Source organism: Drosophila innubila, assembly GCF_004354385.1.
Source record: "Drosophila innubila isolate TH190305 chromosome 2L unlocalized genomic scaffold, UK_Dinn_1.0 4_B_2L, whole genome shotgun sequence".
Taxonomy (NCBI): Eukaryota; Metazoa; Arthropoda; class Insecta; order Diptera; family Drosophilidae; genus Drosophila; species Drosophila innubila.
Window position 1 is genome coordinate 18,604,234 of NW_022995372.1, and position 27,307 is coordinate 18,631,540.

A 27,307-nucleotide genomic window follows, 5' to 3' on the forward strand; every position below is an offset into this window, starting at 1 on the left:
GTGATTAAAACTTCAGCTTCAGTAGGAACATCGGTCTGTAACAGGGTGGTAACCGGATCCTACAGGTATGTATTAAGTATATTAAATATATATAATTAATTCTCAAAACTAGAGTAAATTAATGCTAGGTTCACACTGTGTCACAGAGTCACAGTGCTACGAATTTTTGGAGAGTATTTAGGGATTTACTCATAAGATTGTTCTAATTTTCTTGGCCAAGGCAGAACAATAATTAGAAATTTTTATTATTGTTATCAAAATTTATATATTTTTTATTTTTAGGTCTATGAACATACCCAGTGGCATAACTGTTACCAAGCACAACAACAGCAATGGCAACATTAATATTGTTAATCCAAAGCCGTCCCTGGAAAATAACAACAACAACAATAATAATGCCAACAATAACAACAACAACAATAATAGTTTGAAAGGCAAGCCGATAAAGTTATCGACCGGTGTCTGGCCGAAAGCAGCAACAACTCTGGCCACAATTACGAGTGTGCCGAGTCCAGTGCCCGTTAAATTGATGCCGGCGTCTATTTCGTGGCCAAAACCAATCACACAGGCACAGCAGCTGCAGCAAAAGCCGCCACAGCAGCAGAAGCAGCAGAAGACAACGGTAGTCCAAAAGCCGCAACAGAAATCTACACTAATACAGCAACAGAAATCTACACAACAACAGCAACAGAGGCTGCCACAGCAGCAGCAGCAGAAGCAACAAATGCCTCAACTGCAACTGCAACAGCAACAGAAGCTACAAACGCCAACAGGGCAACAAAAACCGTTGTTGTTGCAGCAGCAGCAACAACAGCAGCAGAAGCCTTCGACGCTACCGCAGCTAAAATCTCAATCCCAGCAGCAACAGCAAAAGCCGCTGACAACTGTACAATTGTTGATGGCACAAAAACTAACAGTCAAACAGAAGCAGCAACTGCATCAGCGTCTGCCTATATTGCAGACACAGTCGCTAACCGTCACACCAGCACCAACAGCAACACCAACTGCAACACCAGCAACAACGACAATTACGCCGGCGCAGCTGAAACCAATTCAATTGCATGTGACACCGCAGAAGCAACCGCCGCCGGCACACAGTGCCACAACATTGCCGCTTCAGAAACAAAAACAACAGCAACAGGCGGCACTTGCACCGCCGCCGCCAGCGCATCATCCCAGCAGCAACTCGACGTTGTCGCCACCATTGTTGGCCAAGTTAACGCCAATGCCAGTTCCCAGCAAGTCCAGCATAAGCATCAACAGCAGCGCAGCGCGCACATTGCCATACAAAACGAAGTCAGCAACAACCGTAGCAGCAACCACAACAACGACAACAACAGCAACAGCAGCAACAACAACAACAACAACAACATTGAGAAACGTCCAGCAGGTGCCCAAAAGCAACATAACATCGGCCACGCCCATACAGTCAATGGCAGCGGGTGCAACGCCTCCGTTGCGTCTGCTTGCCACGCCACCACATTGTGCGGCGGCACTCAACGAACCGTTGTTGCTCAATCTGCCGCCGACAACAAGCATTACGCCACAGCTGACACCAACAACAACACCGCCTCCTCCGTCGGCAACAACCACAACAACAGCAGCAACCTTAAAGATGTCATTTCCCGGCGCTAGCATATCGCCCGTTAATAAAACTGTTGCCAAACGCGTCCAGCCCATAACTGTGCTCAAGAAGTCCGATGAGGAATGGCGTAAGCATATTGCACAGCAGCAACAGAAACCAAAGGAGCAGGAGGCGCCGACGCCGATGCCAACAATTGTTCTGGTCGAATCGCCGCCAACAACGCCGCCTACAGAAAAGGCGGACAATGAGCCGTCAAAGAGAAAGACGCCACCAGCTGGCGGTAGTGAAAGTGTCACAGCAACGGCAACGGCAACAGCTGCTCCAGTTCGTGCACCAATTGTTAACGAGTTCTTAGCGTTGTTGCAACTCTGCCGTGAGACGGAGAATTCCAAAGATATGGAGCTTTTGGAGAAAAAATTAACAAAATACTATTACAGTGTGCATGAGAATTTTGTGCGTTCACGTGGCTTTCGCAAGCAACTGGAGCAGACCATGGAACGCATACGCAACGATCCGTTAATTATATATAGTCACCTTAAATGTATTGTGGATGAGCTGAAAGCGCGACGCAAGACAAAGGCGGTGCAGCTGTTGCAAGAGGAGACGCCCGAGGAGATGGCACAAGCGCCAGCAAATGCAGCAGATGTTGTTGCTCCTCCACCACCTGCTGCTGCTGCTGCTGCGGCGACAACAACGACAACGACAACTCCCAGCACTGGCAATAAACGGACCGATGAGCGTATTAGAAAACTCAATCGCACATTGTATACAATTACGAAACGTATTAGCGCTTTGGAGGAAGCGGATGTCGATTGGAATGATGATGATGACTCGAGTTATCTGCAGGTGGAGCGCTATAAGAAGCGCGCCTGTCAGATCTATGAGAAAATCTGTGATCTAACCGGTGAAAGCAAAAGCGCCCATCGTCAGATGAAGCAGCCCATCCTATTCAAGGATTCGCCCTATCCGCAATTCAATCGAACTCTCTCCGCGTTTGTCAATCGTATGCATGAATTTCCCGATTACCATGATGTGCTCCAGCTGCTGGAGCACTGTAATAAGGATAAGAATCTGGGTCTGGCTACATTTGAAATGAAGCGTATAGGTATGGATAAAAACAATATATATTATTTTTATATATATTTGATTAATCTTGGTTTCCATTTACAGCTCATGATGCATTTGTTAAGGTGGGACGTTTGCTGCAAGCGCGACGCAAGACTGATCTCTACGAGACCGTTACACATTTTACGTCCAACGCAAAGGATCCGGCGGCCAGTGATGCCGCGTTGCTGGCTAAGCTGAATGAGAATAACAAGAAACAAACCAAAATAAGTGATATACTGGAGAAGTGAGCAAACAAACTCTTTAATTGGTCGACTGTTGAGTAAATCCTTGGATTCAATTTACAGATTTGCACGTGAGCAGGATCTTACCGCAGAGGAGCAACGGGAGGCGCGTCTAAAGGAAAAACAGTTGCAGGCTGCAAAGGCAGCGGAGGTGGAAGCGGATCCAAATGATGCAGACATTGCTGGCGGCGATGATGATGATAATGAGAAACCCTGCACCAGCGCTCAGGCGGCAAAAGCATCACAGGCAGCCCAAACAACGCAGATTGTCTTAACCAATGGCCTCAAGAAGCATGAAGACAGTGAGAATGAGAGCGATAGCGATGATGAAGATGATGATGATGACGATGATGATGAATCGGATGAGGATGTCGATACATTTGTGGACAACTTCAAGGCGAATGGCGATCTAAGCGATGCCGAGTCCGAAACAGAACTAATTGCAGCACCAAAGACACTTGCAGCGGCTGCTCATGTGATAGTTAATAATGTAACGAGAGTCAAGACTACTGCGACCATCGATAAACCCGGAATGGATAATAATGTTGATAATGTAGTAGCTGCCCAGCCGCTGGCCAATGGCAAACTTAAGGATGCACCAGCCGCCCAAATGCTAAAGATAATGTCCGTCTCTAGTCTAAATGCCAGTGTCTCCACAAATAGCAGCAGTAACAAAAACAATAATAATAGCAAAGAGCAGCAGAAGAAGCAGCAGCAACAACTAAAACAACATCAGAAAAAAAAGAAACAAGAGAAAATTGTAATAGACACTGAAATTGTCATTTCGGACGAGGAATCATAGGCATTTCTTTTGGTTCAATTGAAATTCTAGAATGTTAGTTTATGATTTAGTTAGACATTTTATTTATTTATCTTCATATTGCGCACAATTTGTTAATTTTCATATATTTCATTATTTACATATGTTTTCTATGTATCATAATTTTTCATTATACAGCATATTGTCGATGCTGTGATATCTATATGACCGTCGGTTTTTGTGCGCAAAAACGCTAAGATAGTGTACATATTGAATACAACTACTATTACTATTAAGTATATGTTTTAAAAACACACTAATGTCATAAGAAATAAATGAAATTAAATCAAAAAAGTTACGCAATTTTCTAGTTTACAATTTAATTGATTTTAAACGATTCGAATTATAATTTTAACGTTTCATTTTATTTTATATTTTTGATTGCTTTGAAGAATATTGATTTCAATATATATTCTGAAATTGTAAAGCAATCCAAGTTAATTAAATTAAAAAACTAGCTAGATTTCAAGCTCACAGACTTTTTTATATATCCTAGCTAGTTTATAGCTAAGATGGCAGCACTGTTTAGAAGAGGGCTTCAATCAAAAATTTTGTAATTCGAGAGTTATCGTCAAAAGTTTCTTCAATAATATCGAAATGATCGTACTTATCGAAAAGCTTAAAAGAGACTTCAAATCCAGCTTCTTTCAAGTTTTTAGCAAAAGCGCGACTTTGCTCAATAAATGTAGCGCTCTCATTTTGCGCTGATAAAACATGCGAATTTAGGCCAGGCCAAGATGCACTATCAGCTAGCCAAGACCACAGCATTGGCGAAACATCCCTAACGCTTTCCGAATTTAGTCCGAATATATTATTGGGATTGACAGGATCCAATTGCCAAAGCTCACGAAGATCGTAAACGCCGCATATAAAGAGCATGACATGAACTTTCTGACGACGCTCCTTTGATATCAAATCCGGAACATGTAACAATTGCGCTATGAGATGTGCACCAGCTGAATGCCCCACAAAGCTTATTCGAGTTGTTTCCGTTTTCTCGGCATACTCAAAGACCCAGAGCAAAAAGCTAGTAAACTCTTCCAGCAGTTGAGGCAACGTCACTTGAGGACACTTATTGTAGTCCATGACGGCGACGCGATAGCCCCGATCCACCAGAGGCCCAACAATGGAACAAGAACTCATTATGCCCAGTTCTTGCCAATAGCCACCATGCACATAAACCAAAAGTGGCGAGGGTCCTTTGGCCGTATCCTCCTTATAAAATACATCTACCAGTCGACAATCATCTGAGCCTCCATACCGCAAATGATCAACTTTGACGTCTAACTTGGTGAGAAGATCATTATGGTCTGTTGTGGAGAGATAACAAAAAATTTACAAGTTTTTTCTCTTAGTCAAGTAATTGTTTTAACAAAACGAAAATATAGGAATCTTTTATTTATAAAAAAAATACTAAGCCCCATGGATATAACTTTTTTTTTTGTAGCTGTAACATAAATCACGATAAGGTTTTAATTTTTTGAAAAACGTAATAATTTAAGTTTTACTTTGTCTAAACAATTACTTGACTAACTGTATGTATTTACTTTCCTTATCAGTTAATTCGACTTACGTTTTGATGTCACCAGTACAAAATTTTCTTGAACCACTAAATTTGGCTGAGCTTGATCTTGGAATCGTTTTGTGTGATAGCTAGGGAAATATTCCCGCACCAAGTCAATATTTTTCTCTTCGGGATTGTACATACTTAATAGAAGAATGTAATTGGGCTTAATATAATGTACAACGCAAATTAATATGTAATTAAATATGTACTTGTACGTGAACAGTCAAAAGTAGCGAGGTGATCAAACCTGTTCTAACAGTTTAACACAGCTCTGGAAAGTTTTTTAACGTGCGGAAAGTTGCATACAGAACACGGCCAGAAGTTGCCAGACTGGAAAATTTGGCTAATAGTTCTAATTGGGGCTGCCACCCTACAGAATTTCCCGATCTGGCAGCTTGTTCTAATTTAATAAAAAAAAATTAGTTGCAGCTTTGAAAATTTGACTAAATTGAAATTTTTCTTATTTTTGAAGCTAGAATTTTGTAAATTTTTGCAGGGTTTTGGTAGAATTTTCTCGATTTTATGATATTTTGTTTCTTCATTTCTTTTAAATTTTCATCAAAATGTTAATTAATTTCAAAGTTATTGCATTTTAAAATTTGCATAAACTAAAATTTAAAATTTCGTCCGTAAAGTGTGAAGTATCGATTTGTTAAGATCGAAAAAAATAGTAACTTATTTATCGATATGCGAATAAGCGAGTTATATCGATAGTTTAATAAAAACCATGTCGATTTAACGAGCTTCGACAGCAGTGCTGCCAGCTTTTTACGAGCGCGCTTTTTGAAAATTTAAGAAAATATTGAATATTAAAGTCATTAATGCAATTATGACAAATAAAATAAAATTTTCAAAATTCTAGCTTCAAAAATAAAAAATCCCAAGGAAATCATTCTGATGAACAGGACAAAATATGCTAAAAGATCTAGATCACATTTTTAGGTCTGGCAGCGCTAAAATAAATGGTAACTTTTTTCTGCCAGGTGGCAACTTATATGTGAAAAGCCAACTCAGCTCTAGTTTATATTTCATTTTTCTACGAAAAACAATTACAATTTGTATAATAAAATGAGCCGATCACAACATAACGATGACGACGTCAACTCGTCGCTCTTCGACGCACGCAATGAGTATTATATTGGAAACTTCATGGGCTCGATTAACTTTGTGCTGCCAGAGCAAGGAACAGCAGGTGCCGAGTTGCTGTCCTACATGTATTTGTCTTATTTGGCCATTGATTCGGGTCGCATAATTGCCTCGGACATCAAGGAAAACAACACAACACCGCTGCTGGCCCTGCGTCTGGTCCACGAGGCGTTTGAGCAGCCTACACGCACTGAGGAGGTGCTGGAGAAGCTCACAGACAAGGTGGCTGGTGAGGAAGATGAGACAAACATTTGGCACATTGCCACGGCCATTGTCTACTGCTACGATGGTCAGTTTGAAAACGCACTCAAGATACTGCATGGATCCATAAATCTCGAATCAATGGCTTTGTCGGTACAATGTCTGTTGCGACTGCAACGCGTTGATCTGGCCAAGCAACTGGTAGCTAAAATGCAGGAGATTAGCGATGATGCAACATTGACACAGCTGGCGCAAGCTTGGGTAGCCTTGGCCCAAGGAACCGAACAGATGCAGGATGCTTTCCACATTTACCAGGAATTCTGTGAGAAGTTTAAGCCAACGCCTGCGTTGCTCAACGGCCAGGCCGTCGTGCATTTGGGACTGGAACGTTATGAAGAGGCTGAGGCTGTGCTCCGAGAGTCTTTGACCAAGAAACACAATGACTACGATACGTTAATCAATATGATGGTGCTGTCGCACTTGACGGGCAAGTCGACCGAGACGATAAGCCGATACTGGGAGCAGCTGAGGCAATTCTATCCAAAGAGCGACTTTGTGACCGACCTGGACAAGAAATCCGCCGAGTTTGACCGCCTCTGCTTGGAGTATGAACCGAAGAACGAGCAACTGCTTGCAGTCTAAATCTAATATATTCAATTCCAAAATATTGCATCCACTTATAAAACTTTATATGCATTAAATTACAATACAAATTTATTAGAGATATAAATGTAAGAGGTAGTGTTTGGTAATTTAATAGCTGTGGGGAAGAGACTCGTTAACATTTTTGTCATTTAATTGCTGGTTATACACTTACTTTTTTTTGAATCCATATTTTTTGCGTTCATAGAACAAATCAGTCTTTGAACTGCCCAGGTTGACAATCTTTGGGCAACCATCACGCTGCAAAGCAAATGTTGTGGCTAAATATAATACAAGTGGATTCAGAATCAATGAATGTACTTACATCCTTCTCTTGAATGGTGCAGGATTTGCAATAATAGGCATCGGAGACGCCGGGACCTCCGCAGATAACGCAGCGTCCCTGATAGGATCCATAATTGCACTCATCACAAATGCGCACCAAGGTGCAAGGACGTACATACGAGTCACAAATCACACATTTTCCATCATCCTTTTCACACAGCCGGCCGATGGCTGCACGTGAGAAGAGCGTTAACAATTAATGTGGGTTTCCGTTAGCAGTTTGTAGTGGTACTTACCAACGCCGGGTTGTTTGCGGCAGAAGATCAAGTCAGGATGATGCTTGGCCATTTTTAAAATATATTTTATAAAATCTAGCAAAAAACAACAGATTTTCGCTTATCCTGAAATTGTTTGTTGCCGTGTGACCGTCACTTGTCAGTTAAATAATACCGAAAATATAATAAAGCATGTGGTAATTAATAAATACTGAACGCGTTATTGGTCGCGTGTGGCCACACTTATAAATGTAAATTTTAGCTAACGCAACCTTCAAAATGCAATAACTTTGCAGTATGTTAATAACTTTAAGAAAATTTAAAATTGGAAATTACATAAAATAAAGGTTAACATTTTAATGAATGTTTGAAGCTTTTCATCCCAAGGGTAGAGAAGTTACAAATTTAGTTCTGAAAAAAATATTAAAAAATGTAGAAAATTCAACAAACAGCCTGCAAAAACGTAAAAAATTCTATCTTCAAAATTTAAAAATTGTCTAAAAAAGGTATAACATATTTAAGTTACCATTTTTGTCATTGTTCCCAAAATGGTACATGCTGCCAGATTAGAAAATTTAGCAGGGTGGCAACTTCAGGCAGTGTTCTGTATACAACTTTGTTAAAAAGTGCATAAAACAGAATGCAGCTTTCCTGAACAACGTAAAACTGAGGAAATAATATTAAAATAATAGGTGCAGGGTCCGCAACATGTCTCAAGTGACGTCGTCTACGACGCAAAGTGCAGCCGCTGCCCAGGCAGGCAGCAGACGTTTGCCCAACAACGATGCTGGTGTTTGCGTGGGCGTCGGTGGTGGTGGCTATGGCGAAACGGAATGGGAGGCACGCGAGGTGAGTAGTATTAAAATGATAACATTTCGAGTCACATATAAATAAAATAATGTCATACAATCAACAGTCGCAACGTCAACGGGAGTTGCACGAAGCTCGCGCCAGAGCCGCACAAATGGAAAAGACAATGAAGTGGTGGTAAGTTGTTGGAGGGGTTTGGGGCGGGAGATTCCATGTATCACCTGCGCCGGCTTTTAATTAATCAACTGTGAAACTTTCTTACAGGTCTGATTGCACTGCCAACTGGCGCGAAAAGTGGAGTAAGGTATGGTTACTATGACACCCGTATAATCAATATAATTCACTTTATAATTTTGAGTTTACAGGTTCGCAACGAGCGTAACAAGGCGCGCGAGGAAACAAAACAGTTGAACATCAAACTGGACGTAGCCATGAAGGAGGCACACTCATTAAAACGAGAGAAAAATGATCTAGAGCTGCAGATAACGCAGCTGAAAAAGGAAATGGAAAAGGTGCATTCCCTTATGATGAAACATGCCGGTCAGTTCCATCGCGCCGATACCAACGAGGATGCCGAGGCAAATGGACGTGATGCAAACTGTTCGCCAGACATCTCATCCGATGGCCTGAAGAACATTAATAGTGAGGATGGCTTGGTCACCAAGCTGAACAACGATGTGAAAGACTTGGACATTGAGGAGTTTGCGTTAAAAGGTGCCATGCCGAAGCATTTAAGTGATTTGGATGAAGCAGCGGCCGCAGAGGAAAAGCGTTTGATACAACAGTTATCCAAGGATGACTTTGATGAGGATTATCTGCTGCAAAAGATGTCCATGTTGCAGTTGCGTTTGGATGAGGCACAGAAAACATTGCAGGCGGAACGAGAGTGAGTTTCAACAGTTCTTATTAAATTTTAGCATTTTATAAATTTTAAAATTTAAATTGTAGTGAAAAGCATGAGCTGCACAAGAGCATAGAGAAACTGGCGCTGGAGCTGCAGGATGTACGTGGACGCCAGGAAGAATTGCGATCTGCCAAGCAGGAAGCAGTTCGTGAGCTGTTGACATTGCAGGCAAGAAACAAACCGCTTTCTTTATTTCCTAGCATATTTAACATACATTACACTTATAATTAGGAGCAACATCGTGCTGAGATGCGCATTGTGAATAATTCACTTCAGGAGGAAATTGCTGCACGCGAAAATCTGGAGCGTCGGTATGATTAAACATTAAAAAAAATAATAAATTTAGTCTAATAGTTCACTTCCCTTTTAGGCTTAGTGAACTGCGCACTGAGCTGGAGCATTTGCAGGCCGAAAACGCTTCGGAATGGGGCAAACGTGAACGCCTGGAATCCGAGAAGTTGGCATTGGAGCGTGACAACAAAAAGTTGCGAGCTGAGCTGCGTGATTATCAGGAACGCTCCGATCGCAAATGTCGGCCCATGCAAGCCAACGATGTGGAGCTGCGGGCCCTGCAACAGGAGCTCTCGGAGAGAAATAAGGAAATCAGCGAGGTCAAAATGTCACATGCCAAGCTCAAAAAACTGCTGGCCGAAACGAACACAGAACTGAGTCATGCGGTGCGACGGGCAGAGCAATATGAAGCCGAGGTAAGTTAAATCCCACAAAAAAAACCTCTAAACGAGGTAAAAGTCTAGTGACGAAAGCAATTTCTAGCCCCAAAATTTCTGATATCCAATTTTGTGACGAACAAAATTCAGTTTAATCTAAAAATTTTAAATAAAAATATAAATTAATATAAAAAAAAGCGAAAATTGGCATTGTGCACTGTGAGCAAAAAGGGTGAGCTTCTTTGTACATAAAAATTACTTTTTGCGCAGTGCCGAATGCCAATTTTCAGCCCCATAAGCTGCAATCATCTAAATTTTTCCCCTCCCACTTACACCTCCGTATCTCATGACCCAGGTTGGTTAGAAAAAGTTTTAGTATGCCATTTTGTAAGTTAGAACTAAACCTTTCGATCGGTATATAACTCGATCTGATCGGACAGTCGTAGCAAATTTTCCAACTTAGCTGTATATATTGTTAGTCGCCTTTCGCACCCTTCGTGATGCTTTCGTCACTAACGCGAACTGCCGTCCGCAGTGATTATTTCCTTACAAAAACGTTTTTAACTACTTTTACTCAAAATTGTCTTTAATTATAACACTGAAAGAAGAGTCAATTTTAATTATTATTTATAATTTATAAGGACCACTTTATTTATAAGGACCACTTTTACAATGTCTAGTTAAGGTCTTAACTGAAAGTGAGATAAAAATCAAATTTAACGGATTATATCGGACGTTAAATTGAATAAATTAGAAAAGCTTGACCCACTATTGATCATTCACATAACAGGTAATAATAATAATAATTTCTTGTATGTTTATTCTGGACAAGTCTCAAAATTAAGTTTATTGGCTGTTTGCAAAGATACTGTAATCACAAACAGTTTGGTATAACTGAAACACAAACTAATCTCGTTCTTATAATTGATTTTTTTTAGTTAGTTTGCTTAAAACTAGTAACAAATGCCAGAGTACGTTGTACCAATTTCTAAGTCAAAATTCAATTAATTAGCAAACGCCGCCAGTCCAGTAATGGCACGTCCCAAGATCAGGGCATGAATATCATGAGTTCCTTCGTAGGTATTAACTGATTCCAGATTCATGACATGCCTGATTACATGATACTCATCACTGATGCCATTGCCGCCCAGCATGTCCCGCATATGACGAGCAATATCCAATGCCTTGCCAGCATTATTACGCTTCAGCAGCGATATCATTTCGGGTGTGTGCAGTTTGCGATCCTTGAGGCGACCCACATGCAGACACGCCTGCAGACCAAGTGCTATTTCAGTTGTGGCATCTGCCAACTTCTTTTGGATCAACTGATTGGCGGCCAATGGTCGTCCAAATTGCTTGCGATCCAGCGTATACTGACGTGCCGTCTCCACACATGCCTCGGCTGCACCCAAAGCACCCCAGGCAATCCCGTAACGTGCATTGTTCAGGCAGTTGAAGGGTCCACTGAAGCCCAGAGCTTTGGGCAACAGCTGTTCCTCTGGCACATGAACATCATCCATCAGTATCATGCCTGTTGGTGATGCGCGCAGCGAGAACTTGCCCTCGATCTTGGGCGTATCCAAACCCTTGGCAGACAATTTGCGATCCACAATAAAGCCACGTAGCTTGCCATCTTCGCACTTGGCCCAGACGATTATCACATCGGCAATGGGTGCACTGGTAATCCACGTCTTTGATCCGTTGAGTATATAGGTCTTGGTTTTGCTGTCGTATTTAGCGCGGGTTTCCATTCCAGCTGGATCACTGCCATGATTAGGTTCTGTCAGACCAAAGGCGCCTGCAAGTTAAATCGAAGAGCTTTGTTAAACAGTTGAAATTGTCATCTTATAACTTTTTTTTTAATGTCTAAAGTATTTAAAACAGGTTAAGCTGCCATACTAATTTTTTTAATATTTTAAATTGTCATTTTATTACTTATTTTATTTAATTTATTTTGAAGTTTTTTTTTGGAGTTTTTTTTGTTTATCTGATCTCTTATTTCTTAAAGCTAATAACTTATATCATTGTGTAATTAAATTTTCCATATACAGGGCTGCCACAGAAAGCGAAACCGAAATCGAGATTTGGGAGATTTTCGGTTGGTTTCGCTTTCATTTTCAGGCCTGATCAACACTCTTAGATTTGGCAGCGTATTAAATCTTCGTCGTTCTCGATCGATTGTCTGCTTTGTTTTTGTCTTTGCCATTACTCTTGCCTGGCTTTTTCCGCTCACTAAAATCACACACACACATACACAACATTAGCGCTTAAAGTTTGCTGAGAGCGAAACAAGAGAGAGAGAGAGAGAGAGAGAGAGAGAGAGCTTTTACAAAAGTTGCTTGCTGACATCTGATGCTAATATATTTTCAAGTTCCCCGTCTCCCTCTTTCGCACATTTGTGAGACTTGAGTTGTTTACTGCAGTTTGTTGTTATGGTCACCCGCCCCTCGATTGCTGTCTAATCTCAATCTTATCAAGTAATTTTGCTATAGTGACTTGCTGATAAAAGCAAAATCTTTCAAGTTATGCTAAAAATAACGTGGCAGGTGATCGTTATTGTGAATGGAGTTGAGTGCAGATTTGGAATCCTTTTACCCACCTATCAGTTTGCCTTGAGCCATGCTGGGCAAATACTTTTGCTTCTGCTCATCGGATCCATAGTCGTAGATGGCGCCCATGGCCAGGGAGCTTTGTACGCTCACTGCTGAACGGTATGCGGAATCCACACGTTCCACTTCGCGCGTAAGAAGACCATATGCTACACTGGAGACACCGGCACATCCATAGCCTTGCAGTGTGCAGCCTAAGACTCCTAAACTGCCAATTTCTTCCATGATTTTCTTATCAAATTGCTCAAGGCGATTGGCCATCGTTACGCGCGGCAAAAGCTCCGACTGGCAATAGCCGCGGAAGGCATCGCGGATGGCCACCTCCTCCTCGGTTAGTTGACTCTCCAAGTTAAGTGGATCTTGCCAGTTAAATTTGGGTGCACTGCTTGATTTGGTGCTGGCCAAGCGGGTAACGCATGGACGTAGCTTACTGATTAAATTTTGTGCAATCATTCTTTGTTCTGTTTCTGCCTAATTATGAAATTTTCCAGCCGGTCGTCTGCTCTTCTCCACACACACAACTGTCGCGTCTGAATTGTTTCGAGAGACTGAAAAAAGCTTTGAGAAAAATAAAAGCTATTGTGGCTATCGTTTGCTTAGCGTGAGCTCTCTCTCTCTCTCTCTCCCTCTCTCTCTTTTGCTTTTGCTATTTTACACTCTGCTAGTTTGTTGCTTTTATGAGTTGCCCCCTGTGGTTCTTGTCTTAATCGCAGGCCACTAAATTGTCGCATTATCTCAACTGTGTGATTTAAAGATCCTAATAATAAGGGAAACTAAAAGTTACTTATGATTACAACTATAAGCTGATTGTGTTATCACCATATTGATTTCATGTTGTTGTCAATTCATAGTAAAATTTAAGTAATATTACTTTTTCTTTGTACAAATTCTATCAGCTTATATAAATAATTAATTATATCAGGAAAACAAACCGAAACAAATATAGGTTTCGGTTCCGGTAAGTCCCGAAATAACTATTTCGGTAAATGGTTCTATATCAGTTTTTTCTTTTGGTTCCGGTCAGTACCGGTACGTAACGGTACAAGAAATCAATTTTGAATCATTTTAAAATTGTAAGATGTCGTTTTATATTAATTTGACATCGAAATAAACAGACCTAGAGCATAAAACGAATCTAAAACTATTTTGATGCAGAATGTATTTAGAGGCCAAATAATTATCAAAATGACATTCCGCTTGAAAATCGGTTCAGCTTTGAACAAGTTATGACAGTTTGAAGTTGGTCAGACTGCGGATTTAGCCACTTTACAAGTCAAAATTTTTGTTCAATTTCACATGATTTTTTACAAAAAAAAAATGGAGGGGTCTCAGAATCAAGCTTAAAGTGTTGTTTTATACTAATTACGATATAAGGAGTTGATTAAAAGTGAAAACTTGAGATTTGAATTTTCAAAATTTCAAAGGGGTGACTCTTAGCATCAAAATCAATATCTAGTAGAATCTAGAGCACATTTTTTTTTGAGAATTAAATAAAATTTTAATGCAGAATGAATTTAGAGACCAAATCAGTACCATTCCACTTGAAAATCGGTTCAGTTTTGATGAAGTTATGACAGTTGGAAGTTGGACAACTCTTTGACCTAGCCACTTTACAACAACCGTACCGGTACAAACGTTTCGGTATTCGGTTCTTGACAGAGAATTTTCATTCGGTAACGGTTTCAGTTCCGGTACTAAAAATGAAACGGTTAGTTTCGGTTAATGGTTCTGGTACCAGTTCCGGTGTTAGTCCCTGAATTATATAACTTATCACATTATTTTCCTAATTATTTTTTTTTAAAGTTTATTTACGTTTATATTATTTATAGAAAAATACAATTTGATTAGTTGCGTGTTCCATATGTTATACCCTCAGTCAGACAATATAATGAGAAGTGGTTAAAAAATTATACACATAAAAAAATGTCATTTTTATTTTTATAATTTATTTAGTTTTCATTGAATTTTTCATTAAAACTAAAAGTGTATAATAATAATAATACTATTTTTATATATAGTATTTAAGTTATTTTTGATTATACTCCAATTTGTATTGAATTTTGAATTTTTTTAGGTGAAACGACTTCGACAACGGGTTGAGGAGTTGAAACGCGAACTGGCTGGCGCTGAGGATGAACTGGACTCTGCAGTTAACCAGGTGCGACGACTGCAGCGCAGCAATGATGAGCTGGTAGGACAAACCGAGGGTCTTCAAGTGCAGATACAACATCTGCAGAACAGGTGAGCGTAATCCTCTTGAAATTTAAACTTACTAACTGCCAACTAACAATAAACGGTGCTGGCTTTGCATAATCTAATAACCAAACCCCAAACTAAATACTAAAACACGATGAAAAGACGCGCTCCAAGTCCGCAACTACGTGGAATTGGCGGTGTTCAATTACGTAATAAAATTGCTGTAGAGCTGCCCAGCGATTGTCTGCCCAACATCAACGATCTTCGCCAGATCTTTGACGATACTCAGGCGGGATTGCGTAGCTCGCACAATGGCAGCGATTCGGCGGCAGCTCATCATGCGGCAGCTGTCAAGCGTTCCAGCCACACGGAGCGTACGTTGTTGCAGCAACAACAGAGCAATGCGGCAGCAGCTGCAGCGGCAACAGCAGCAGCAGCTGCGGCAGCGGCTTTTTATGATGCCAAAACAACGCATTTCGAGGAGAATATTTTTGAATCCAAATCACGGAATTTAGAGTTTGAGCGTGCCAAGCAAAAATTTGATAATCCCCATGGACAGCATCACCATCAGCATCATCAGAGGCACCAACGTGCGGCAAGTGGACGCTACAACAGCGCTGGCAGCAACAGCAGCAGCGCCAATCGAGCGAATCTTGCCTTGCCACTCAAATGCATGACAAATAGTGGTGGGAACAGTGCAACATCCAATAAGGATGACATCAATAGACAACTCTATGAGGCACATGATAAGGAGCAAGTCGCCGCCGGCTATGCTCGGAATAGTATTAATTTAGATGGTCTCAAGGTATCTGACGATGAGGTAAGCCTTAACCCTTAACATTACTAACTTGGGTTACTTTTTTTAATTCTATTTTTTTTTCTTAATTTAACAATTTAAGCATAGGCTTGTTTTACTAATCCATCTTCTCTTTTTACAGACTCCGTAGCTATGGCTCGACAAGCTTACTGCTGGACGATGAAACTGAGGGAAATAGCGATTAAACTTAGTAATTAATAACTTTACGAACATCATTCGATTACAGTTTATTGCTTTTAATAGCAAGGCTGCAAACCGGAATCAAGGGAATGTGAACATTTTTTCGTTTTGATTAAACAAAACTGTTTGAGGTTTGCATACTTTCTTGACAGTTTAGTATTAACTTTTTGGATTGTAATTCTCATGCAGTCTAAGCTTAAGTACTGTCAGTTCTTTGTTCCTTAATTGTTTCTTAGGGGATAACACATAGATATGTAAAGTAATTTACATTCTCTTCAAATAATTTGTTAAAGTCAGGGTAGATCCCAAATCGAAAGCGACCAAGATTATTCAATGGTATGCCTAAAGTTTCATTGACATTTGTTCATAAACTTTTGATAAATCTCTGTTTAAACTTTTCTCCTATTGAAAATTTGAACTAAATACTAAGGACATTTATCACATTTCCCGATAATTGTCAGACCATATATAATTATTGGTTTCTGGTTGCAGAACAAAATAATACACTTCAATAAGATTTTAAATATTGATATGAATATTATGGATATTGAACAAATAATATGATAAATACAAGTAGGGATCAAGTCTCTATAACTTATAATAATCAAACTTGATACTTCGCAAACATTTCGCTGCATGTTAGTTATCCAAATATTAAATACAAATATATTCCGATATTAACCAATTTTATATGACCATATCGAGATCTCCTTAACCCATGCCTTGTGCTTTTACACATGTTAACATGCACAGACTTCGTACAGATATATGCATAATTACATTATTCTATACGTATCAGGCGTAAAATACAGGTTACATATACAAATCTATAAATATAGTGCCAGAAATGATAACTACTTTCGATGAGATTGACTTAATAGCAGATTTCAATATTCTCTTGAATAGTTGCAAATTTTTTTGATAAATTTTTAAATTTCAGTAGATTTCTTGGTTTTATTGGACGAACTGAATAAAATACGTAAATTAGTGCCTCTATAAATAATACAAAATTTTCGGCATCTCTTTCTAGTCTTCAATTTATTTAGAGTTCTTGCAATAGTTTGCAACTTCTGTTAAGGGAATATTGTAGCTTCGAACTGTTAGAATGTGTATTTAATAAGAAAAACATTTACGTATTAATTTATAGCAATATTAGTATTTTATTAATACTCTAATATAATAAACTATTAAAATTACCCATATACTTAATATATATATATTACATATGTCTATCAACTTTGGTATGTTACAAATAAATTAAACGCTAATCTCAAACAACAAAATTTTCAATAAATTTTTAATTCATAAATGATATTTTGAAAATTTGTATATATACATTTTTAGTCGTTATGTACGGAGTAACCCGAGTGATAGACAAATAGTAAACTGAATTTTTTTTTTGAAATATTCTACAAAATTATCAGTATTTGGATGAATCATTATAATTACATTTTTACATTATGGTTCAACGAAGCACCAAATTTACTGGCATTTGCATAGCCATTTATTTGGTATATGCGTTATTTGTATTCGTTGCATTACCAATGCTATTGCCGGATCCAGTTGCCATGACCCGAACGATGCTCATCCAACAGACGCGACATTTGGGCAATTTATCAAACTATACGCTGGAGACGGGCGGTTGTCCAATACGTTCAATGTTGGTAACGTTTAGAGGGTCCGGAGCAATAAGCCTGCTTGACCATCTGACACGACAGCCGGGCTGTTATCATCACTATTCTCCCCTCATTTCATATAAAAATCGGATAACAGATAAAGTAAAAATAGAGCGTGCATTAGACGAATTGGTTTCCCTCTATACCTGCGACTACAATCACTCCATGTCTATGTTGACATCTGGCATGAAAACACCCACGTTCAAGAACTTTTATGGAACTCAGTGGAATACATGTGTGGCGTATTCGTCGGATGAATGCTGGAGTCCGGATACTATGTCAAAAATTTGCAAGATTTTCCCATTTATTAATATGTCGGTGTATAACTTAGGGCTCAAGTATTTATCCGTATTGTTAATGAGAAAAGAGTAAGTAGATCGAAGTGTAAATATATAAAGTTGTTTTTAAATTTCCATTTTCGTAGTCTTAATCTTCGCATGCTTCTTCTGGTACGCGATCCTCGAGGCACAATGGCTTCGCGAGCCCATCGTCCTTGGTGTGCCAATAATCCTGAGTGCTTCCAGCCGAATGATCTTTGCACAAATATGGCCACGGATTATATGATCGCTGAGAAACTTCTACAGGACTATCCAGATCGATTTGGGTTTGTGTAGTGAATTAAAATAAATGTTGATAAATTTACTAACCATCTTTTAATTTTACAGAATCATACGTTACGAGGATCTAGCCATGAATCCCTTGCAAGGATTAAAAGCCGTGTTTGATTTCTATGGACTGCCAATGAAACATGCCGAAGAAAAGTTTAAGCCCAAAGGTTTGTTAAAAAAAAATAAAATTTTATATTTCGAACGTCCTATGGAATGGATGGATGAATTAATGCCACAGGAAGTGAGATATATACAGCATGTCTGCGCAGAGGCCATGCAGCTCTGGGGCTATCGTCCAGTCTCAGTCTTTGCAAAAGTAAAGAGCGACACATTTGTCCCTCTCAAGAAGCTGCCGTTATTTGTGAAGTAATTTAAGTTCAAATTTCGCGCGCCACGGTCTCTCGTGCAGGACTGCCAGCGGTTAATTTGTCTAATACCAAATGCAACAGAATATAAGAATACCAATGTTGTCACTATTCCCAAACTCATTTACCAAACCGAGAGTTCAAAGGCTCGAATTATATTAATGGAAGCTAGCACAATTATGTTCATATTAATTTATTAAGCTACTTCTACTACATCTTGTATTGTTTATTGGATAAAATAATTTTCGAATGGAAGAAACGTTTTTAAGCGCCACCTATCAGAAATAGTTACCATCTTTTCATTGACTCGTGCAGTATTTTTGGTATTTTTTTTCTTTTGTTGGCATCACTGTTGCCAGCTTAGCAGAAATTTGAAAATTTCTATTAGACGCAAATCTGGCTGTTTTTTTTTTAAGATATGTTAAAAAACTCTAGCTTCTAGATTAAGAAAAAAAAAGTTTGGTTTTTTCTGTGTTACTAGTTTTGGCAATTGGACTAACATGCTACGAACTGCCAGATCGGAATTTTTTTGGACTGGGTGGCAGCCCTGAAGTGTATTGAGAGTGCACCACTGTGGCTACTGCGGTGCTGCGGTCATACTCGAGCCTCAGCTGTTCATTCTGTTTTCGTTGCTGTCGGAAAGCTGACGGCCGTCGCTCCTACATTTCCAATACGCTCGGGGTCAACAAAAAAAAAATAATCAAACAAATTGAAGCGCATACGAAATTGCAGCTTTCGCATTAAATTGCAATGTTTGTCACGTTATAAAATGTGAAATTGTGCTGCTGTGCGGGGCTAACGTTGCGTGCGTGTATGTGTAGGCGTGTGTGTGCATGTGTTTGGGAATGTGTGTCGGTGTGTGTTTGTTTATGTGAATATGAATATGTAAACAAAAAATGTTCATAATTATTAAGCGAAAAGTGTAGTTGCCAATTAGATAACTAATTAAATAGTAAATAACAGCAAGAAAACAAAAAATACAACAATCGTAGTATCCGCAATAATAGTGATAATAACAAATGAGCACAAAGGACTTGGATCTGGAGTCCTGCGCGTTGTTGACCGGCGAAACTGTCGAATCTGCCGCTAACGACTCTGTCACTGTCAGGACACGCACTAAGCAACGCATCAGTTTAAATTCAAAACGACGACGCAGCCGTATGTCCCGACGCGCGAATCTCATTGGCATTTGTGGCGTTAGCAGTTTGTGCATACTGCTGCTGATTGCCACAACCCAACATCGCCCGCTCACCTCACCCTTCAGTAGCGGCAGCAGCAGCAGTAGCAGCGGCAACAGTAACATCAACAATGCTGCTGTTGCCTCCAGCCTGTTGTCGAATAATCTAGCCCGGAATGGCGGCTACTATGAGCGACAGCAGCAGGCATCACAAACTGCCGCCACCATTTACAATATGACAGCGACCATAGTGGATGTCCTGGCGGCGCAGCGTGCGCGCATCCTCTCCGAAATGGAAAACTTTGAGTATCCACGCGGCGGTGCCGAAAAGCTCAATGACATGACCCCTGAAACATCGGGCACTCCAGTTCGCAGCATTGTTGTTACCAGTTGGCGTTCAGGCTCCACATTTCTCGGTGACATCTTGAATGCGATACCGGGCAATTACTATCACTATGAGCCGCTGCTGGACTTTGGCATCAAGCAGGTGCGTGATCCAGAGGATCAACAGCTGGCCGTTCAAAATCTCAAGAATCTGCTCAATTGTGATTATGGCGATATGACTGACTATCTCGAGTATGGCAAGACGCATACGTATCTCTTTGAGCACAACCAGCGACTGTGGGACGTTTGCCGCGAATATCCAAGATTCTGTTGGCGTCCCGCCTTTTTAACGCCCTTCTGTCGACTGTTTCCCATACAGAGCATGAAGACGGTGCGACTGCGTCTCGCTCAGGCCGAGCAGCTGCTCCAAGATCAAAGGTAAGCTATTAATATTTTGCATTCTTATTTATAGTTACTCAAAGGGAACATTCCATAAATAAACATAAAAAACCAGAAATGTTACTGTTGTGTTTTAAAATAAAAGTAACAATATAGCACTTGTTTTTCTGAAAAAGAAATACTTCCAAAATTTTTTTCTTTACAAATTTTCAATTAATAATTATTTTTTAAATCAGTGTCAGTGGATAAAAATAATGAAACTAACTTTAAATTACATAGTTATTATTTGGAAATTTGTAGTTAAGAATACAACGAAAAAAAAAAAAACAAATAAGGGTTTTTCGTATTTTAATTATCTTCAGCAAATATTTGGTTTCATAAATGTTATTTTGGGTCTCTAAAACTAAAAAAAAAAGTATCTGTAAGCCCTGTAGGGTTTCTTAATAAAACGCTCACTAATTATGTGATTAATATTGTAAGAGAATGCGAGAGAGAGAGTTTTATCTCTCCTTAGGAGAGACAAAAATAGAGAGATTAACCGATCGCATACAAAGAAAGTGAAAGGCGTGCTCATGCGCAAATTGTGTCGTCTCTCTTTTGTCACGCGTCTTTGTCTATTGGTCGTTATTGCGGTTTCTCTCGCTTCTCCCACATTAAACTGGTTCGTTATTGAGTTGTTTTATTGTAGTTTTATCGTTAAAGTTACAGTGGATTATTACTTTGACTTTGCTGATAAGCATATGCATATATAATAAAATGGATTTTCTATGAAAATGTGAAGAAACATTATATTTTTTATATAATTTTTGTTGAATATATTCGTTTCTCATTAATTGCGTTGTTAAACATAGTTATATTCCTATGTGACTTGATAAGAAGTTTTGACTGGCATGGTCTTATCAAAGACCATTCTGAAGTGCTCAGTTCTTAAGTCATTATAACACAATCAATTAACTTTTTATCAGCAATGTTGTGCCTTGTTTTTACTTACTTATGTTGTTCAATCAAGCTATTATGTTCTTTAGTAGAATTACAAAATAATTCTTTTATGACAGTCGCTTGTTTTGTTTCAATTATAATAAAATGACAAATTAAATTTAATTTGTAAAAACTGCTTCAATTAGGCTTATCTTATTAGTGAATGCGAAACAGAAAATATAAAAATTTAATTAATAGGGGAAGATATCGTCGCTTTAGTCTTTAATGCAAGTAATAAATTTTCCGTTATTCGTAATAAGTATTGCTGTTGTATGAAATGAATTTCAAGTTTAATAAACCGAAAATATGTGACTTATGTGATAAAGCATAAGTTTTCTACAAGCCGCACTTGTACAGTTTTATGCAGGAAATAACACCGAATCATCATTTCAATTTTTATGCAGGAAATAACACCGAATCATCATTTCAATTCAAATTTTTAAATTTTCAAATTCCAAAGGGGGAACCTCTAGCATAGAATTGAAACAAAGATCCAAAAAAAAAGGTTTAAACGAAATTGATTAAATATGTATGCAGAATGAAGGGGTCAAAACATGATCGAAGTTACATTCCGCTTCCAAATCGGTTCAGTTTTGACAAAGTTATGCAAATTTGAGGTTGGTCGAGCTTTAACCTAGCAATTTTGCTAGTCAAAAAATCCGTCTTCGTTTATAAAAATTAGACGGTTAAAATCGGTTATTTGTTCCGGTATCGGCTCCGGTATTATTCCCGGGTTCTTAATTCATTACGTAATTTACCTTTATAAATGTTTTGTCTATTAGTTTACTATCATTTTCTTAAATGCCAAATCCTTTGGGTACGCAATCGAAAGAAAATTTAAAGCAATTCGATTTGACCGCAAACAAAATTTTGTTTACATAACTTTCCATTTAAAATGTAATACAAACAATCAAACAAAACAAAGTAAGTAAAAAATCAATAAAATTAGTTGTATGTATATGGGAATTCTTGACAAACAACATAAAAGCAAGCTGGTAAAAGTAAACAGAAACGAAACGAAAATATATTTGATTGATGTGCTTTCAATGTTCGATTCCTGAGTTTTTGTGGTCTCAGTTCCCACATTGAATCCCATTCAATCCAAAACTAATGACATTGGGGACATTGTATTGTTGCTATTTATTACGCAAAAGATTCAAATAAACATCTCATACTCATCCCGAAATGGACAGACATCGAATGACATTTTGAAGTTGGGTTTAGATATCGGATTCGGTATGAGAATTGATTGAATAAAGTTGAAGCATTAGCATTTGTTTGTTGTTTGCTACCAATGCTCGTAAATCTCAGAAAATGCTATCGGATATATGTACATATATATATTTTTGGCCAGACAATGGGCGTGGTATTCATCGTTTATCTTCACACCCAACGTTTCACACTGAACCAGCAAAAAGCAATTAACATATAAAATCATGAGCTCGAAATATGCCCGAGTCTTTCTGCGGGCCCTATTGCCGGAAGCTCTTGGCAATTCTAGTAAGTAAATTAGCTGGGTCTTCAAGCCTTTTGTTTTACAAACACATTTCTCTTTGGCACTCGCCATTTCGCTGTATACTCAGGTTTCTAACTATACACTAACAATGTCTTTTCATACTTAACTTTTAAAGGCATATCATATCTTATAACTTTTTCTAACTTTCTTAAGATTTTTTTTAAATTTTAATTATTATTTTAATATGTAACTTTTTGTATCTTTACGAAATTATATTCAAATAAATTATAATAATATTCTGTCCTTTTTTTTTTTGATAGTATGTATGGTAATTAATATCTTTATTTATTTAGTTTTTAGAAAAATGGGTTGCTTTCAATTCTAGTGAATTTGAAATAAAATTTTTTTTTATTATTTTAACTACCAGGATGTATTTCAATAATTCCTAAGATTTGGTTTTTTGTAAGAACATCAAATCTTCTGCATTGTTAGTAGACCTTTTCTTTGTTGACTTTTTGTTTTTTGTGTTTTGTATTAATATTTTTCACACTCTATTAACGCAGTGTAGTTGAACGGCTTTTGTACACCCGTTTTCCACAGTGTCCAGTGAGATGCATAAAAATTCCGGAAACGTTGTCTAAACGCTTAGATTTATGTTGCTGGTTGGCTGGTAGTCCCCTTCCTCATCTCCCTCTACCCGTCTCGAATTTGAGCTCACACCCAATTTGGGTCAGTGTGGGGCGATTGATGTTGGGTGACTCAGTAAGCAGCCGCTAACTTGGCTAACTTGGTTTTAATTGTCGGTTGGGCCAATGGGTGCGCCCAGCACGAAAACCACAGCTTCTAATCATTAATTGCGTATACGCCGCATTGCACAGACCCCATAAATATCGCGCATGATAGGTATTTTATTTTTATTCCCATCTACTTGGCGTAAGATTTTCTTTTTAATGGTTTGAAAATACTACCATATTAAATTACTTTTAATGTAAATAATTTTTAATATGAAAACAATTATACTTTTTTTATTTTAGTTTTTTGAAGCTATTATTTGGATTATTTAAAAATGTAGGACTCTGCTTAGTAAAAAGTTTGTTTAGCTCATAATGAATAGAGGAATTGACTTAAGAAAATAAAACAAATTTTTTTGACTAGAAATTATAATTCATTTAATTTTACTTTACTTTTTGTGTCTTTGTAAATATATTTTTCATAGAGTATTTTATAGCTCATATGTTCTAACTGCTGTCATTCTATTTTGGGCACTTTGGATTTTATTTTTAAGGATGTTTTTACTTTGACACGAAGTAGATAAAATGTTATGAAAATTGAAAGCGCCCACAGCTCCAGCATAAAAGCTCGCAAAGAGACTCTCAGTTTGTACGAACAGCAGTTGCAGTAGCTGTAAACCAAAACCACAAAACCGCAAAGAGGTTTTTGGCTTTAGTCTCTTTTTAGTTGGCTTATAATGAGCAAAGTGGCCATTAACTGAAAAGTTTTGTAAGCTGCGTTTTAAAGCGGGCCAAATGAACAAACAGCAGTCGGTAAGTCAAAATTATAGAAAGACAGGTAGACAGACAGATCAACAGATAGATAGATAACAATGAGAAAAGAGACGAGACCCACTTTTGACCAACAAAAAAAAAAAGAAAAAAAAAAGAAAAACCCGTTCTAAAAAGCTTATTGCACAATAGACCTCATTCTTGGACATGGATGGCATTTAACTTTTTGTTTGTGAACTCTTGACTCTCAATGCGTGACAGTTTTGACAGAGACAATGAGAGAGCCAAAGGGAGAGATCGGACTAGAGTTCACTGAACGTTGGCTTTATGAGAGTTGTTTTTTAACATTTTTTTTTATTCATGCCCCGTCACTAAAAAAATAAAGAAAAATAAACCTAAGCGCGGGTGTCTGGCATACAAAAACAAAACAAGAAACGGAAAAACAAAACAACCACAGCACAAAAAAAATTCAAATACAAATACAAATACATTGCGCATTTTGCATTCAAAAACGAGTTTCGCACAAGCAAACCTAAACTTTTTGGTACGTGTTTTTCTATGGCGTAAATGGGTGAAAAGCGCTAATAAAAATTGTCGGGCCGTTGGCTGCATTTGGCAGCGCCTCAAGACCAGGCCAAAACCGCTGCCTCAGTCGCAGTCAGCTGGGCTATGACAAACTCGAGCCGGCAGTGAAAGTGATTGATATTTTTTTTTAAGTTGTACTGTAAATTTCGCTTTTATTTTCGTTTTGGGCGTGTAACAAACATAAATATAATTTCTAATGTCGATAGTTTGCGCTTGTCGTTTTTATCTGCAATTGGTATTTACCTTGTGGTTAATTGGTTATAGTAGCCTTTAGCCTTGGCAACACCCTATCGCTGATAGATGAGGCATTGACTTGAAAACCGGTCTTAGAACTTTTGGTTGATTAACTGCATGAAATATTTATTAATATAAATTTTGAATTCGCATCTTTTCATTCAATTGATGACCATCTGGTGATCGTTGTGCACTTTGCAAGTATATGTTGGCTATTAAAAATGTCTAAATGTCTCTAAAATTATGTTGTTTTGAAAGAAAATATGAATTATATTTTTATAGAGCTATTAAGTGATTAAATTTATAAATTTTAATTTTCGTTTAATTTTGAGATATTTAATGGATAGATCATTTTTAGATATTGTTTTTTAAAGCCTTTTAATAGTTCAACCTCTATTTTTAGTTCACTTGCTATTTCTGTCTTTTATTTTATTCTTGTGCTAAGTATAAAATTTTTGTTGTTGTTTCAGACACTTTGTAATAAATCTTAAATATTAGATACTTACGTTTTTGTTAGTTTTGAAGTTTTGACATAAGACAGCCTCATTAACTAATGTGGCAAATGTTGGCATTGCCAGCCACAATCACCATTCGTGATTTGTGCTAACAACATGATGTTTATTTTTAAACGCTGACAGGCAAACGACAGGGCAGGAAAAGGCAACACACAACAAAAACAAACTAAATAATAGATACTTAGTTTCTGAATGCAAAAAAAGTATTTTTTGGGCTTGTTCTTGAATGGTTAAAGTCCGTAAGCCAAGCAACAACTCGTCGTTGACAGCCTTGAAAGAACTTTTTCTTTTTTCCACAGATTTTTTTTTGTAAGTATTTTTGTTGTTGTTAGCCTTTTTTGGGTCTTATATTTCTACGTATATTCTGTACAATTACCAAGCAGAATTTATTGTTGACGGTTCGCGTTGTACATTTTTAAGTAGCATCGCCTAATGCGATTTCTCCAACTGCAACTGGAAACTGGCAACTTTATGACATTCGCTTTGGTTGTTGTTGTTACTGTTAGTGTTTTGTTGTTGTTGTTGTTGTTGTTGTTCTGTAACTAGGCAGTGACTTCATGGTTCATCAATTTGCCATGCGTTTCGGTGCTGTGACTTTTAGGCTAGTTGCTTGTTCTTCAAGATGCTGTCAGTTTTTGTTGATTTTGTTAGGCTTCGTTGTCTTATATTCTTTTACTTTTTTTTTGGGTGGCATAGCTTGCTGCATTAGTTAGATCGATAGATTGATTGATGGCCCCCTTTGAGTGCTACTTAAACACTGCAATTTTCACACGCTGTAAAATGGACTAGCAAAAGGCGATGATTAGCTATGATTAGTTAGCTGTACTTTGTAACGCTTCAGCGCTTTTGATTAAATTTTGAAAATAAGCCCTAAAGGTAAACTTCAGTTATGATTATTACTGGCCAGGTTAATAACTAAGGCAAAGTGCAAGAAAAAATAAAAAGGCTAAAGTTAAAACGATTTCAATTTAACTACACTCAATTATTTTTTATTTCACAGTTCGTGTATAATTAAATTTACTTATATTCAATACAATTTACTATATATAAATTAATAATTTATTATGCCAAAATTTAAAAAAAAATACATCGCATGGAAACTTTCAATCCGTATTGTTTATTCAACAATTTTAACAATAATAAACATGCAAGAATACTAAATTAGCATTAGAAATTCTACATTAACTTTTCACACCTACTTTTCATTTTACATATATTTGGCGGCATTTGTACAGCGTGTACAAAGTTTTAACAACATTTTATAAATAATTTTACGAGTTGCAACAACAAAACAAAATCCGCATTTTTCTATTTTTGCCATTGTCTATTTTTGGATAATGCAACCACAAAGGCAACAGTGGCAACCGGCAAATGGCAACAGCTGCAAGCCAACTTTGTGCATGGCTCAAATCACCTGCCTTTACTTTTAGTGCA

At 38.0% G+C, this 27,307-nt stretch overlaps 8 protein-coding genes across 10 annotated transcripts in view; 5 read left to right on the forward strand and 3 right to left on the reverse strand.

The window, feature by feature from the left end:
• The first annotated feature begins 604 nt into the window (after positions 1-604).
• Positions 605-4,041, forward strand: LOC117781004. Its single transcript, XM_034617708.1, has 3 exons — positions 605-2,690; positions 2,756-2,936; positions 2,998-4,041. Exons 1-3 carry the CDS (start codon positions 725-727, stop codon positions 3,734-3,736), a joined length of 2,886 nt encoding a protein of 961 aa, XP_034473599.1. The 5' UTR covers positions 605-724; the 3' UTR covers positions 3,737-4,041.
• A 172-nt stretch (positions 4,042-4,213) lies between these two features.
• On the reverse strand, positions 4,214-5,648 carry LOC117780578 (kynurenine formamidase). 2 transcript variants are annotated; one of them, XM_034617157.1, is made up of 3 exons: positions 5,569-5,648; positions 5,328-5,484; positions 4,214-5,064 (listed from the first exon to the last, which is right to left on the reverse strand). In XM_034617157.1, the coding sequence occupies exons 2-3, from the start codon at positions 5,458-5,460 to the stop codon at positions 4,280-4,282; spliced, it is 918 nt and encodes a 305-aa protein (XP_034473048.1). In that variant the 5' UTR covers positions 5,461-5,484; positions 5,569-5,648; the 3' UTR covers positions 4,214-4,279. The 2 variants fall into 2 exon arrangements, with proteins under 2 accessions (XP_034473048.1, XP_034473050.1); XM_034617159.1 differs by having other exon boundaries at positions 5,328-5,461; positions 5,531-5,648.
• A 664-nt stretch (positions 5,649-6,312) lies between these two features.
• On the forward strand, positions 6,313-7,403 carry LOC117781513 (coatomer subunit epsilon). Its single transcript, XM_034618281.1, has one exon. It carries the CDS (start codon positions 6,390-6,392, stop codon positions 7,308-7,310), a length of 921 nt encoding a protein of 306 aa, XP_034474172.1. The 5' UTR covers positions 6,313-6,389; the 3' UTR covers positions 7,311-7,403.
• On the reverse strand, positions 7,334-8,038 carry LOC117781514 (PHD finger-like domain-containing protein 5A). Its single transcript, XM_034618282.1, has 4 exons — positions 7,892-8,038; positions 7,636-7,826; positions 7,486-7,571; positions 7,334-7,428 (listed from the first exon to the last, which is right to left on the reverse strand). Exons 1-4 carry the CDS (start codon positions 7,941-7,943, stop codon positions 7,422-7,424), a joined length of 336 nt encoding a protein of 111 aa, XP_034474173.1. The 5' UTR covers positions 7,944-8,038; the 3' UTR covers positions 7,334-7,421.
• A 380-nt stretch (positions 8,039-8,418) lies between these two features.
• Positions 8,419-16,459, forward strand: LOC117780021 (coiled-coil domain-containing protein 102A). Of its 2 annotated transcripts, XM_034616386.1 has the most exons (10): positions 8,419-8,719; positions 8,787-8,857; positions 8,945-8,984; positions 9,046-9,566; positions 9,629-9,752; positions 9,816-9,895; positions 9,955-10,291; positions 14,936-15,102; positions 15,220-15,877; positions 15,996-16,459. In XM_034616386.1, exons 1-10 carry the CDS (start codon positions 8,579-8,581, stop codon positions 16,002-16,004), a joined length of 2,148 nt encoding a protein of 715 aa, XP_034472277.1. In that variant the 5' UTR covers positions 8,419-8,578; the 3' UTR covers positions 16,005-16,459. The 2 variants fall into 2 exon arrangements, with proteins under 2 accessions (XP_034472277.1, XP_034472278.1); XM_034616387.1 differs by lacking the exon at positions 15,220-15,877 and having other exon boundaries at positions 8,579-8,719.
• Positions 11,163-13,406, reverse strand: LOC117780022 (glutaryl-CoA dehydrogenase, mitochondrial). The gene is made up of 2 exons (XM_034616388.1): positions 12,852-13,406; positions 11,163-12,050 (listed from the first exon to the last, which is right to left on the reverse strand). The coding sequence occupies exons 1-2, from the start codon at positions 13,312-13,314 to the stop codon at positions 11,257-11,259; spliced, it is 1,257 nt and encodes a 418-aa protein (XP_034472279.1). The 5' UTR covers positions 13,315-13,406; the 3' UTR covers positions 11,163-11,256.
• Positions 16,460-17,488: 1,029 nt separating the features above from the next.
• LOC117780567 (carbohydrate sulfotransferase 5) lies at positions 17,489-18,794 on the forward strand. The gene is made up of 3 exons (XM_034617143.1): positions 17,489-18,098; positions 18,155-18,334; positions 18,396-18,794. Exons 1-3 carry the CDS (start codon positions 17,515-17,517, stop codon positions 18,706-18,708), a joined length of 1,077 nt encoding a protein of 358 aa, XP_034473034.1. The 5' UTR covers positions 17,489-17,514; the 3' UTR covers positions 18,709-18,794.
• Positions 18,795-19,248: 454 nt separating this feature from the next.
• LOC117781008 (carbohydrate sulfotransferase 4) overlaps positions 19,249-27,307 on the forward strand; it is a 33,483-nt gene continuing 25,424 nt past the window's right edge. The window contains exon 1 of the mRNA XM_034617711.1: positions 19,249-20,642. Coding sequence (XP_034473602.1) covers positions 19,723-20,642 — 920 coding nt within the window. The 5' untranslated portion in view covers positions 19,249-19,722. The remainder of the gene's footprint in view (positions 20,643-27,307) is intronic.

Excerpts from the sequence above, each read along its gene's own strand:
- LOC117780578 (XM_034617157.1), bottom strand. The coding sequence starts at position 5,460 with ATGTACAATCCCGAAGAGAAAAATATTGACTTGGTGCGGGAATATTTC. Across the intron at positions 5,065-5,327 it reads TGTACTGGTGACATCAAAAC|ACCATAATGATCTTCTCACC; the intron begins GTAAGTCGAATT and ends TCTCCACAACAG.
- LOC117781513 (XM_034618281.1), top strand. The coding sequence starts at position 6,390 with ATGAGCCGATCACAACATAACGATGACGACGTCAACTCGTCGCTCTTC.
- LOC117780022 (XM_034616388.1), bottom strand. The coding sequence starts at position 13,314 with ATGATTGCACAAAATTTAATCAGTAAGCTACGTCCATGCGTTACCCGC. Across the intron at positions 12,051-12,851 it reads GGCTCAAGGCAAACTGATAG|GCGCCTTTGGTCTGACAGAA; the intron begins GTGGGTAAAAGG and ends TTTAACTTGCAG.
- LOC117781004 (XM_034617708.1), top strand. The coding sequence starts at position 725 with ATGCCTCAACTGCAACTGCAACAGCAACAGAAGCTACAAACGCCAACA. Across the intron at positions 2,691-2,755 it reads ATTTGAAATGAAGCGTATAG|CTCATGATGCATTTGTTAAG; the intron begins GTATGGATAAAA and ends TTCCATTTACAG. Across the intron at positions 2,937-2,997 it reads ATAAGTGATATACTGGAGAA|ATTTGCACGTGAGCAGGATC; the intron begins GTGAGCAAACAA and ends TTCAATTTACAG.
- LOC117781514 (XM_034618282.1), bottom strand. The coding sequence starts at position 7,943 with ATGGCCAAGCATCATCCTGACTTGATCTTCTGCCGCAAACAACCCGGC. Across the intron at positions 7,827-7,891 it reads CCGCAAACAACCCGGCGTTG|CCATCGGCCGGCTGTGTGAA; the intron begins GTAAGTACCACT and ends TCTCACGTGCAG. Across the intron at positions 7,572-7,635 it reads GCACCATTCAAGAGAAGGAT|CGTGATGGTTGCCCAAAGAT; the intron begins GTAAGTACATTC and ends TTTGCTTTGCAG.
- LOC117780567 (XM_034617143.1), top strand. The coding sequence starts at position 17,515 with ATGGTTCAACGAAGCACCAAATTTACTGGCATTTGCATAGCCATTTAT. Across the intron at positions 18,099-18,154 it reads GTATTGTTAATGAGAAAAGA|TCTTAATCTTCGCATGCTTC; the intron begins GTAAGTAGATCG and ends CCATTTTCGTAG. Across the intron at positions 18,335-18,395 it reads GACTATCCAGATCGATTTGG|AATCATACGTTACGAGGATC; the intron begins GTTTGTGTAGTG and ends TTAATTTTACAG.
- LOC117780021 (XM_034616386.1), top strand. The coding sequence starts at position 8,579 with ATGTCTCAAGTGACGTCGTCTACGACGCAAAGTGCAGCCGCTGCCCAG. Across the intron at positions 8,720-8,786 it reads CGGAATGGGAGGCACGCGAG|TCGCAACGTCAACGGGAGTT; the intron begins GTGAGTAGTATT and ends TACAATCAACAG. Across the intron at positions 10,292-14,935 it reads CAGAGCAATATGAAGCCGAG|GTGAAACGACTTCGACAACG; the intron begins GTAAGTTAAATC and ends GAATTTTTTTAG.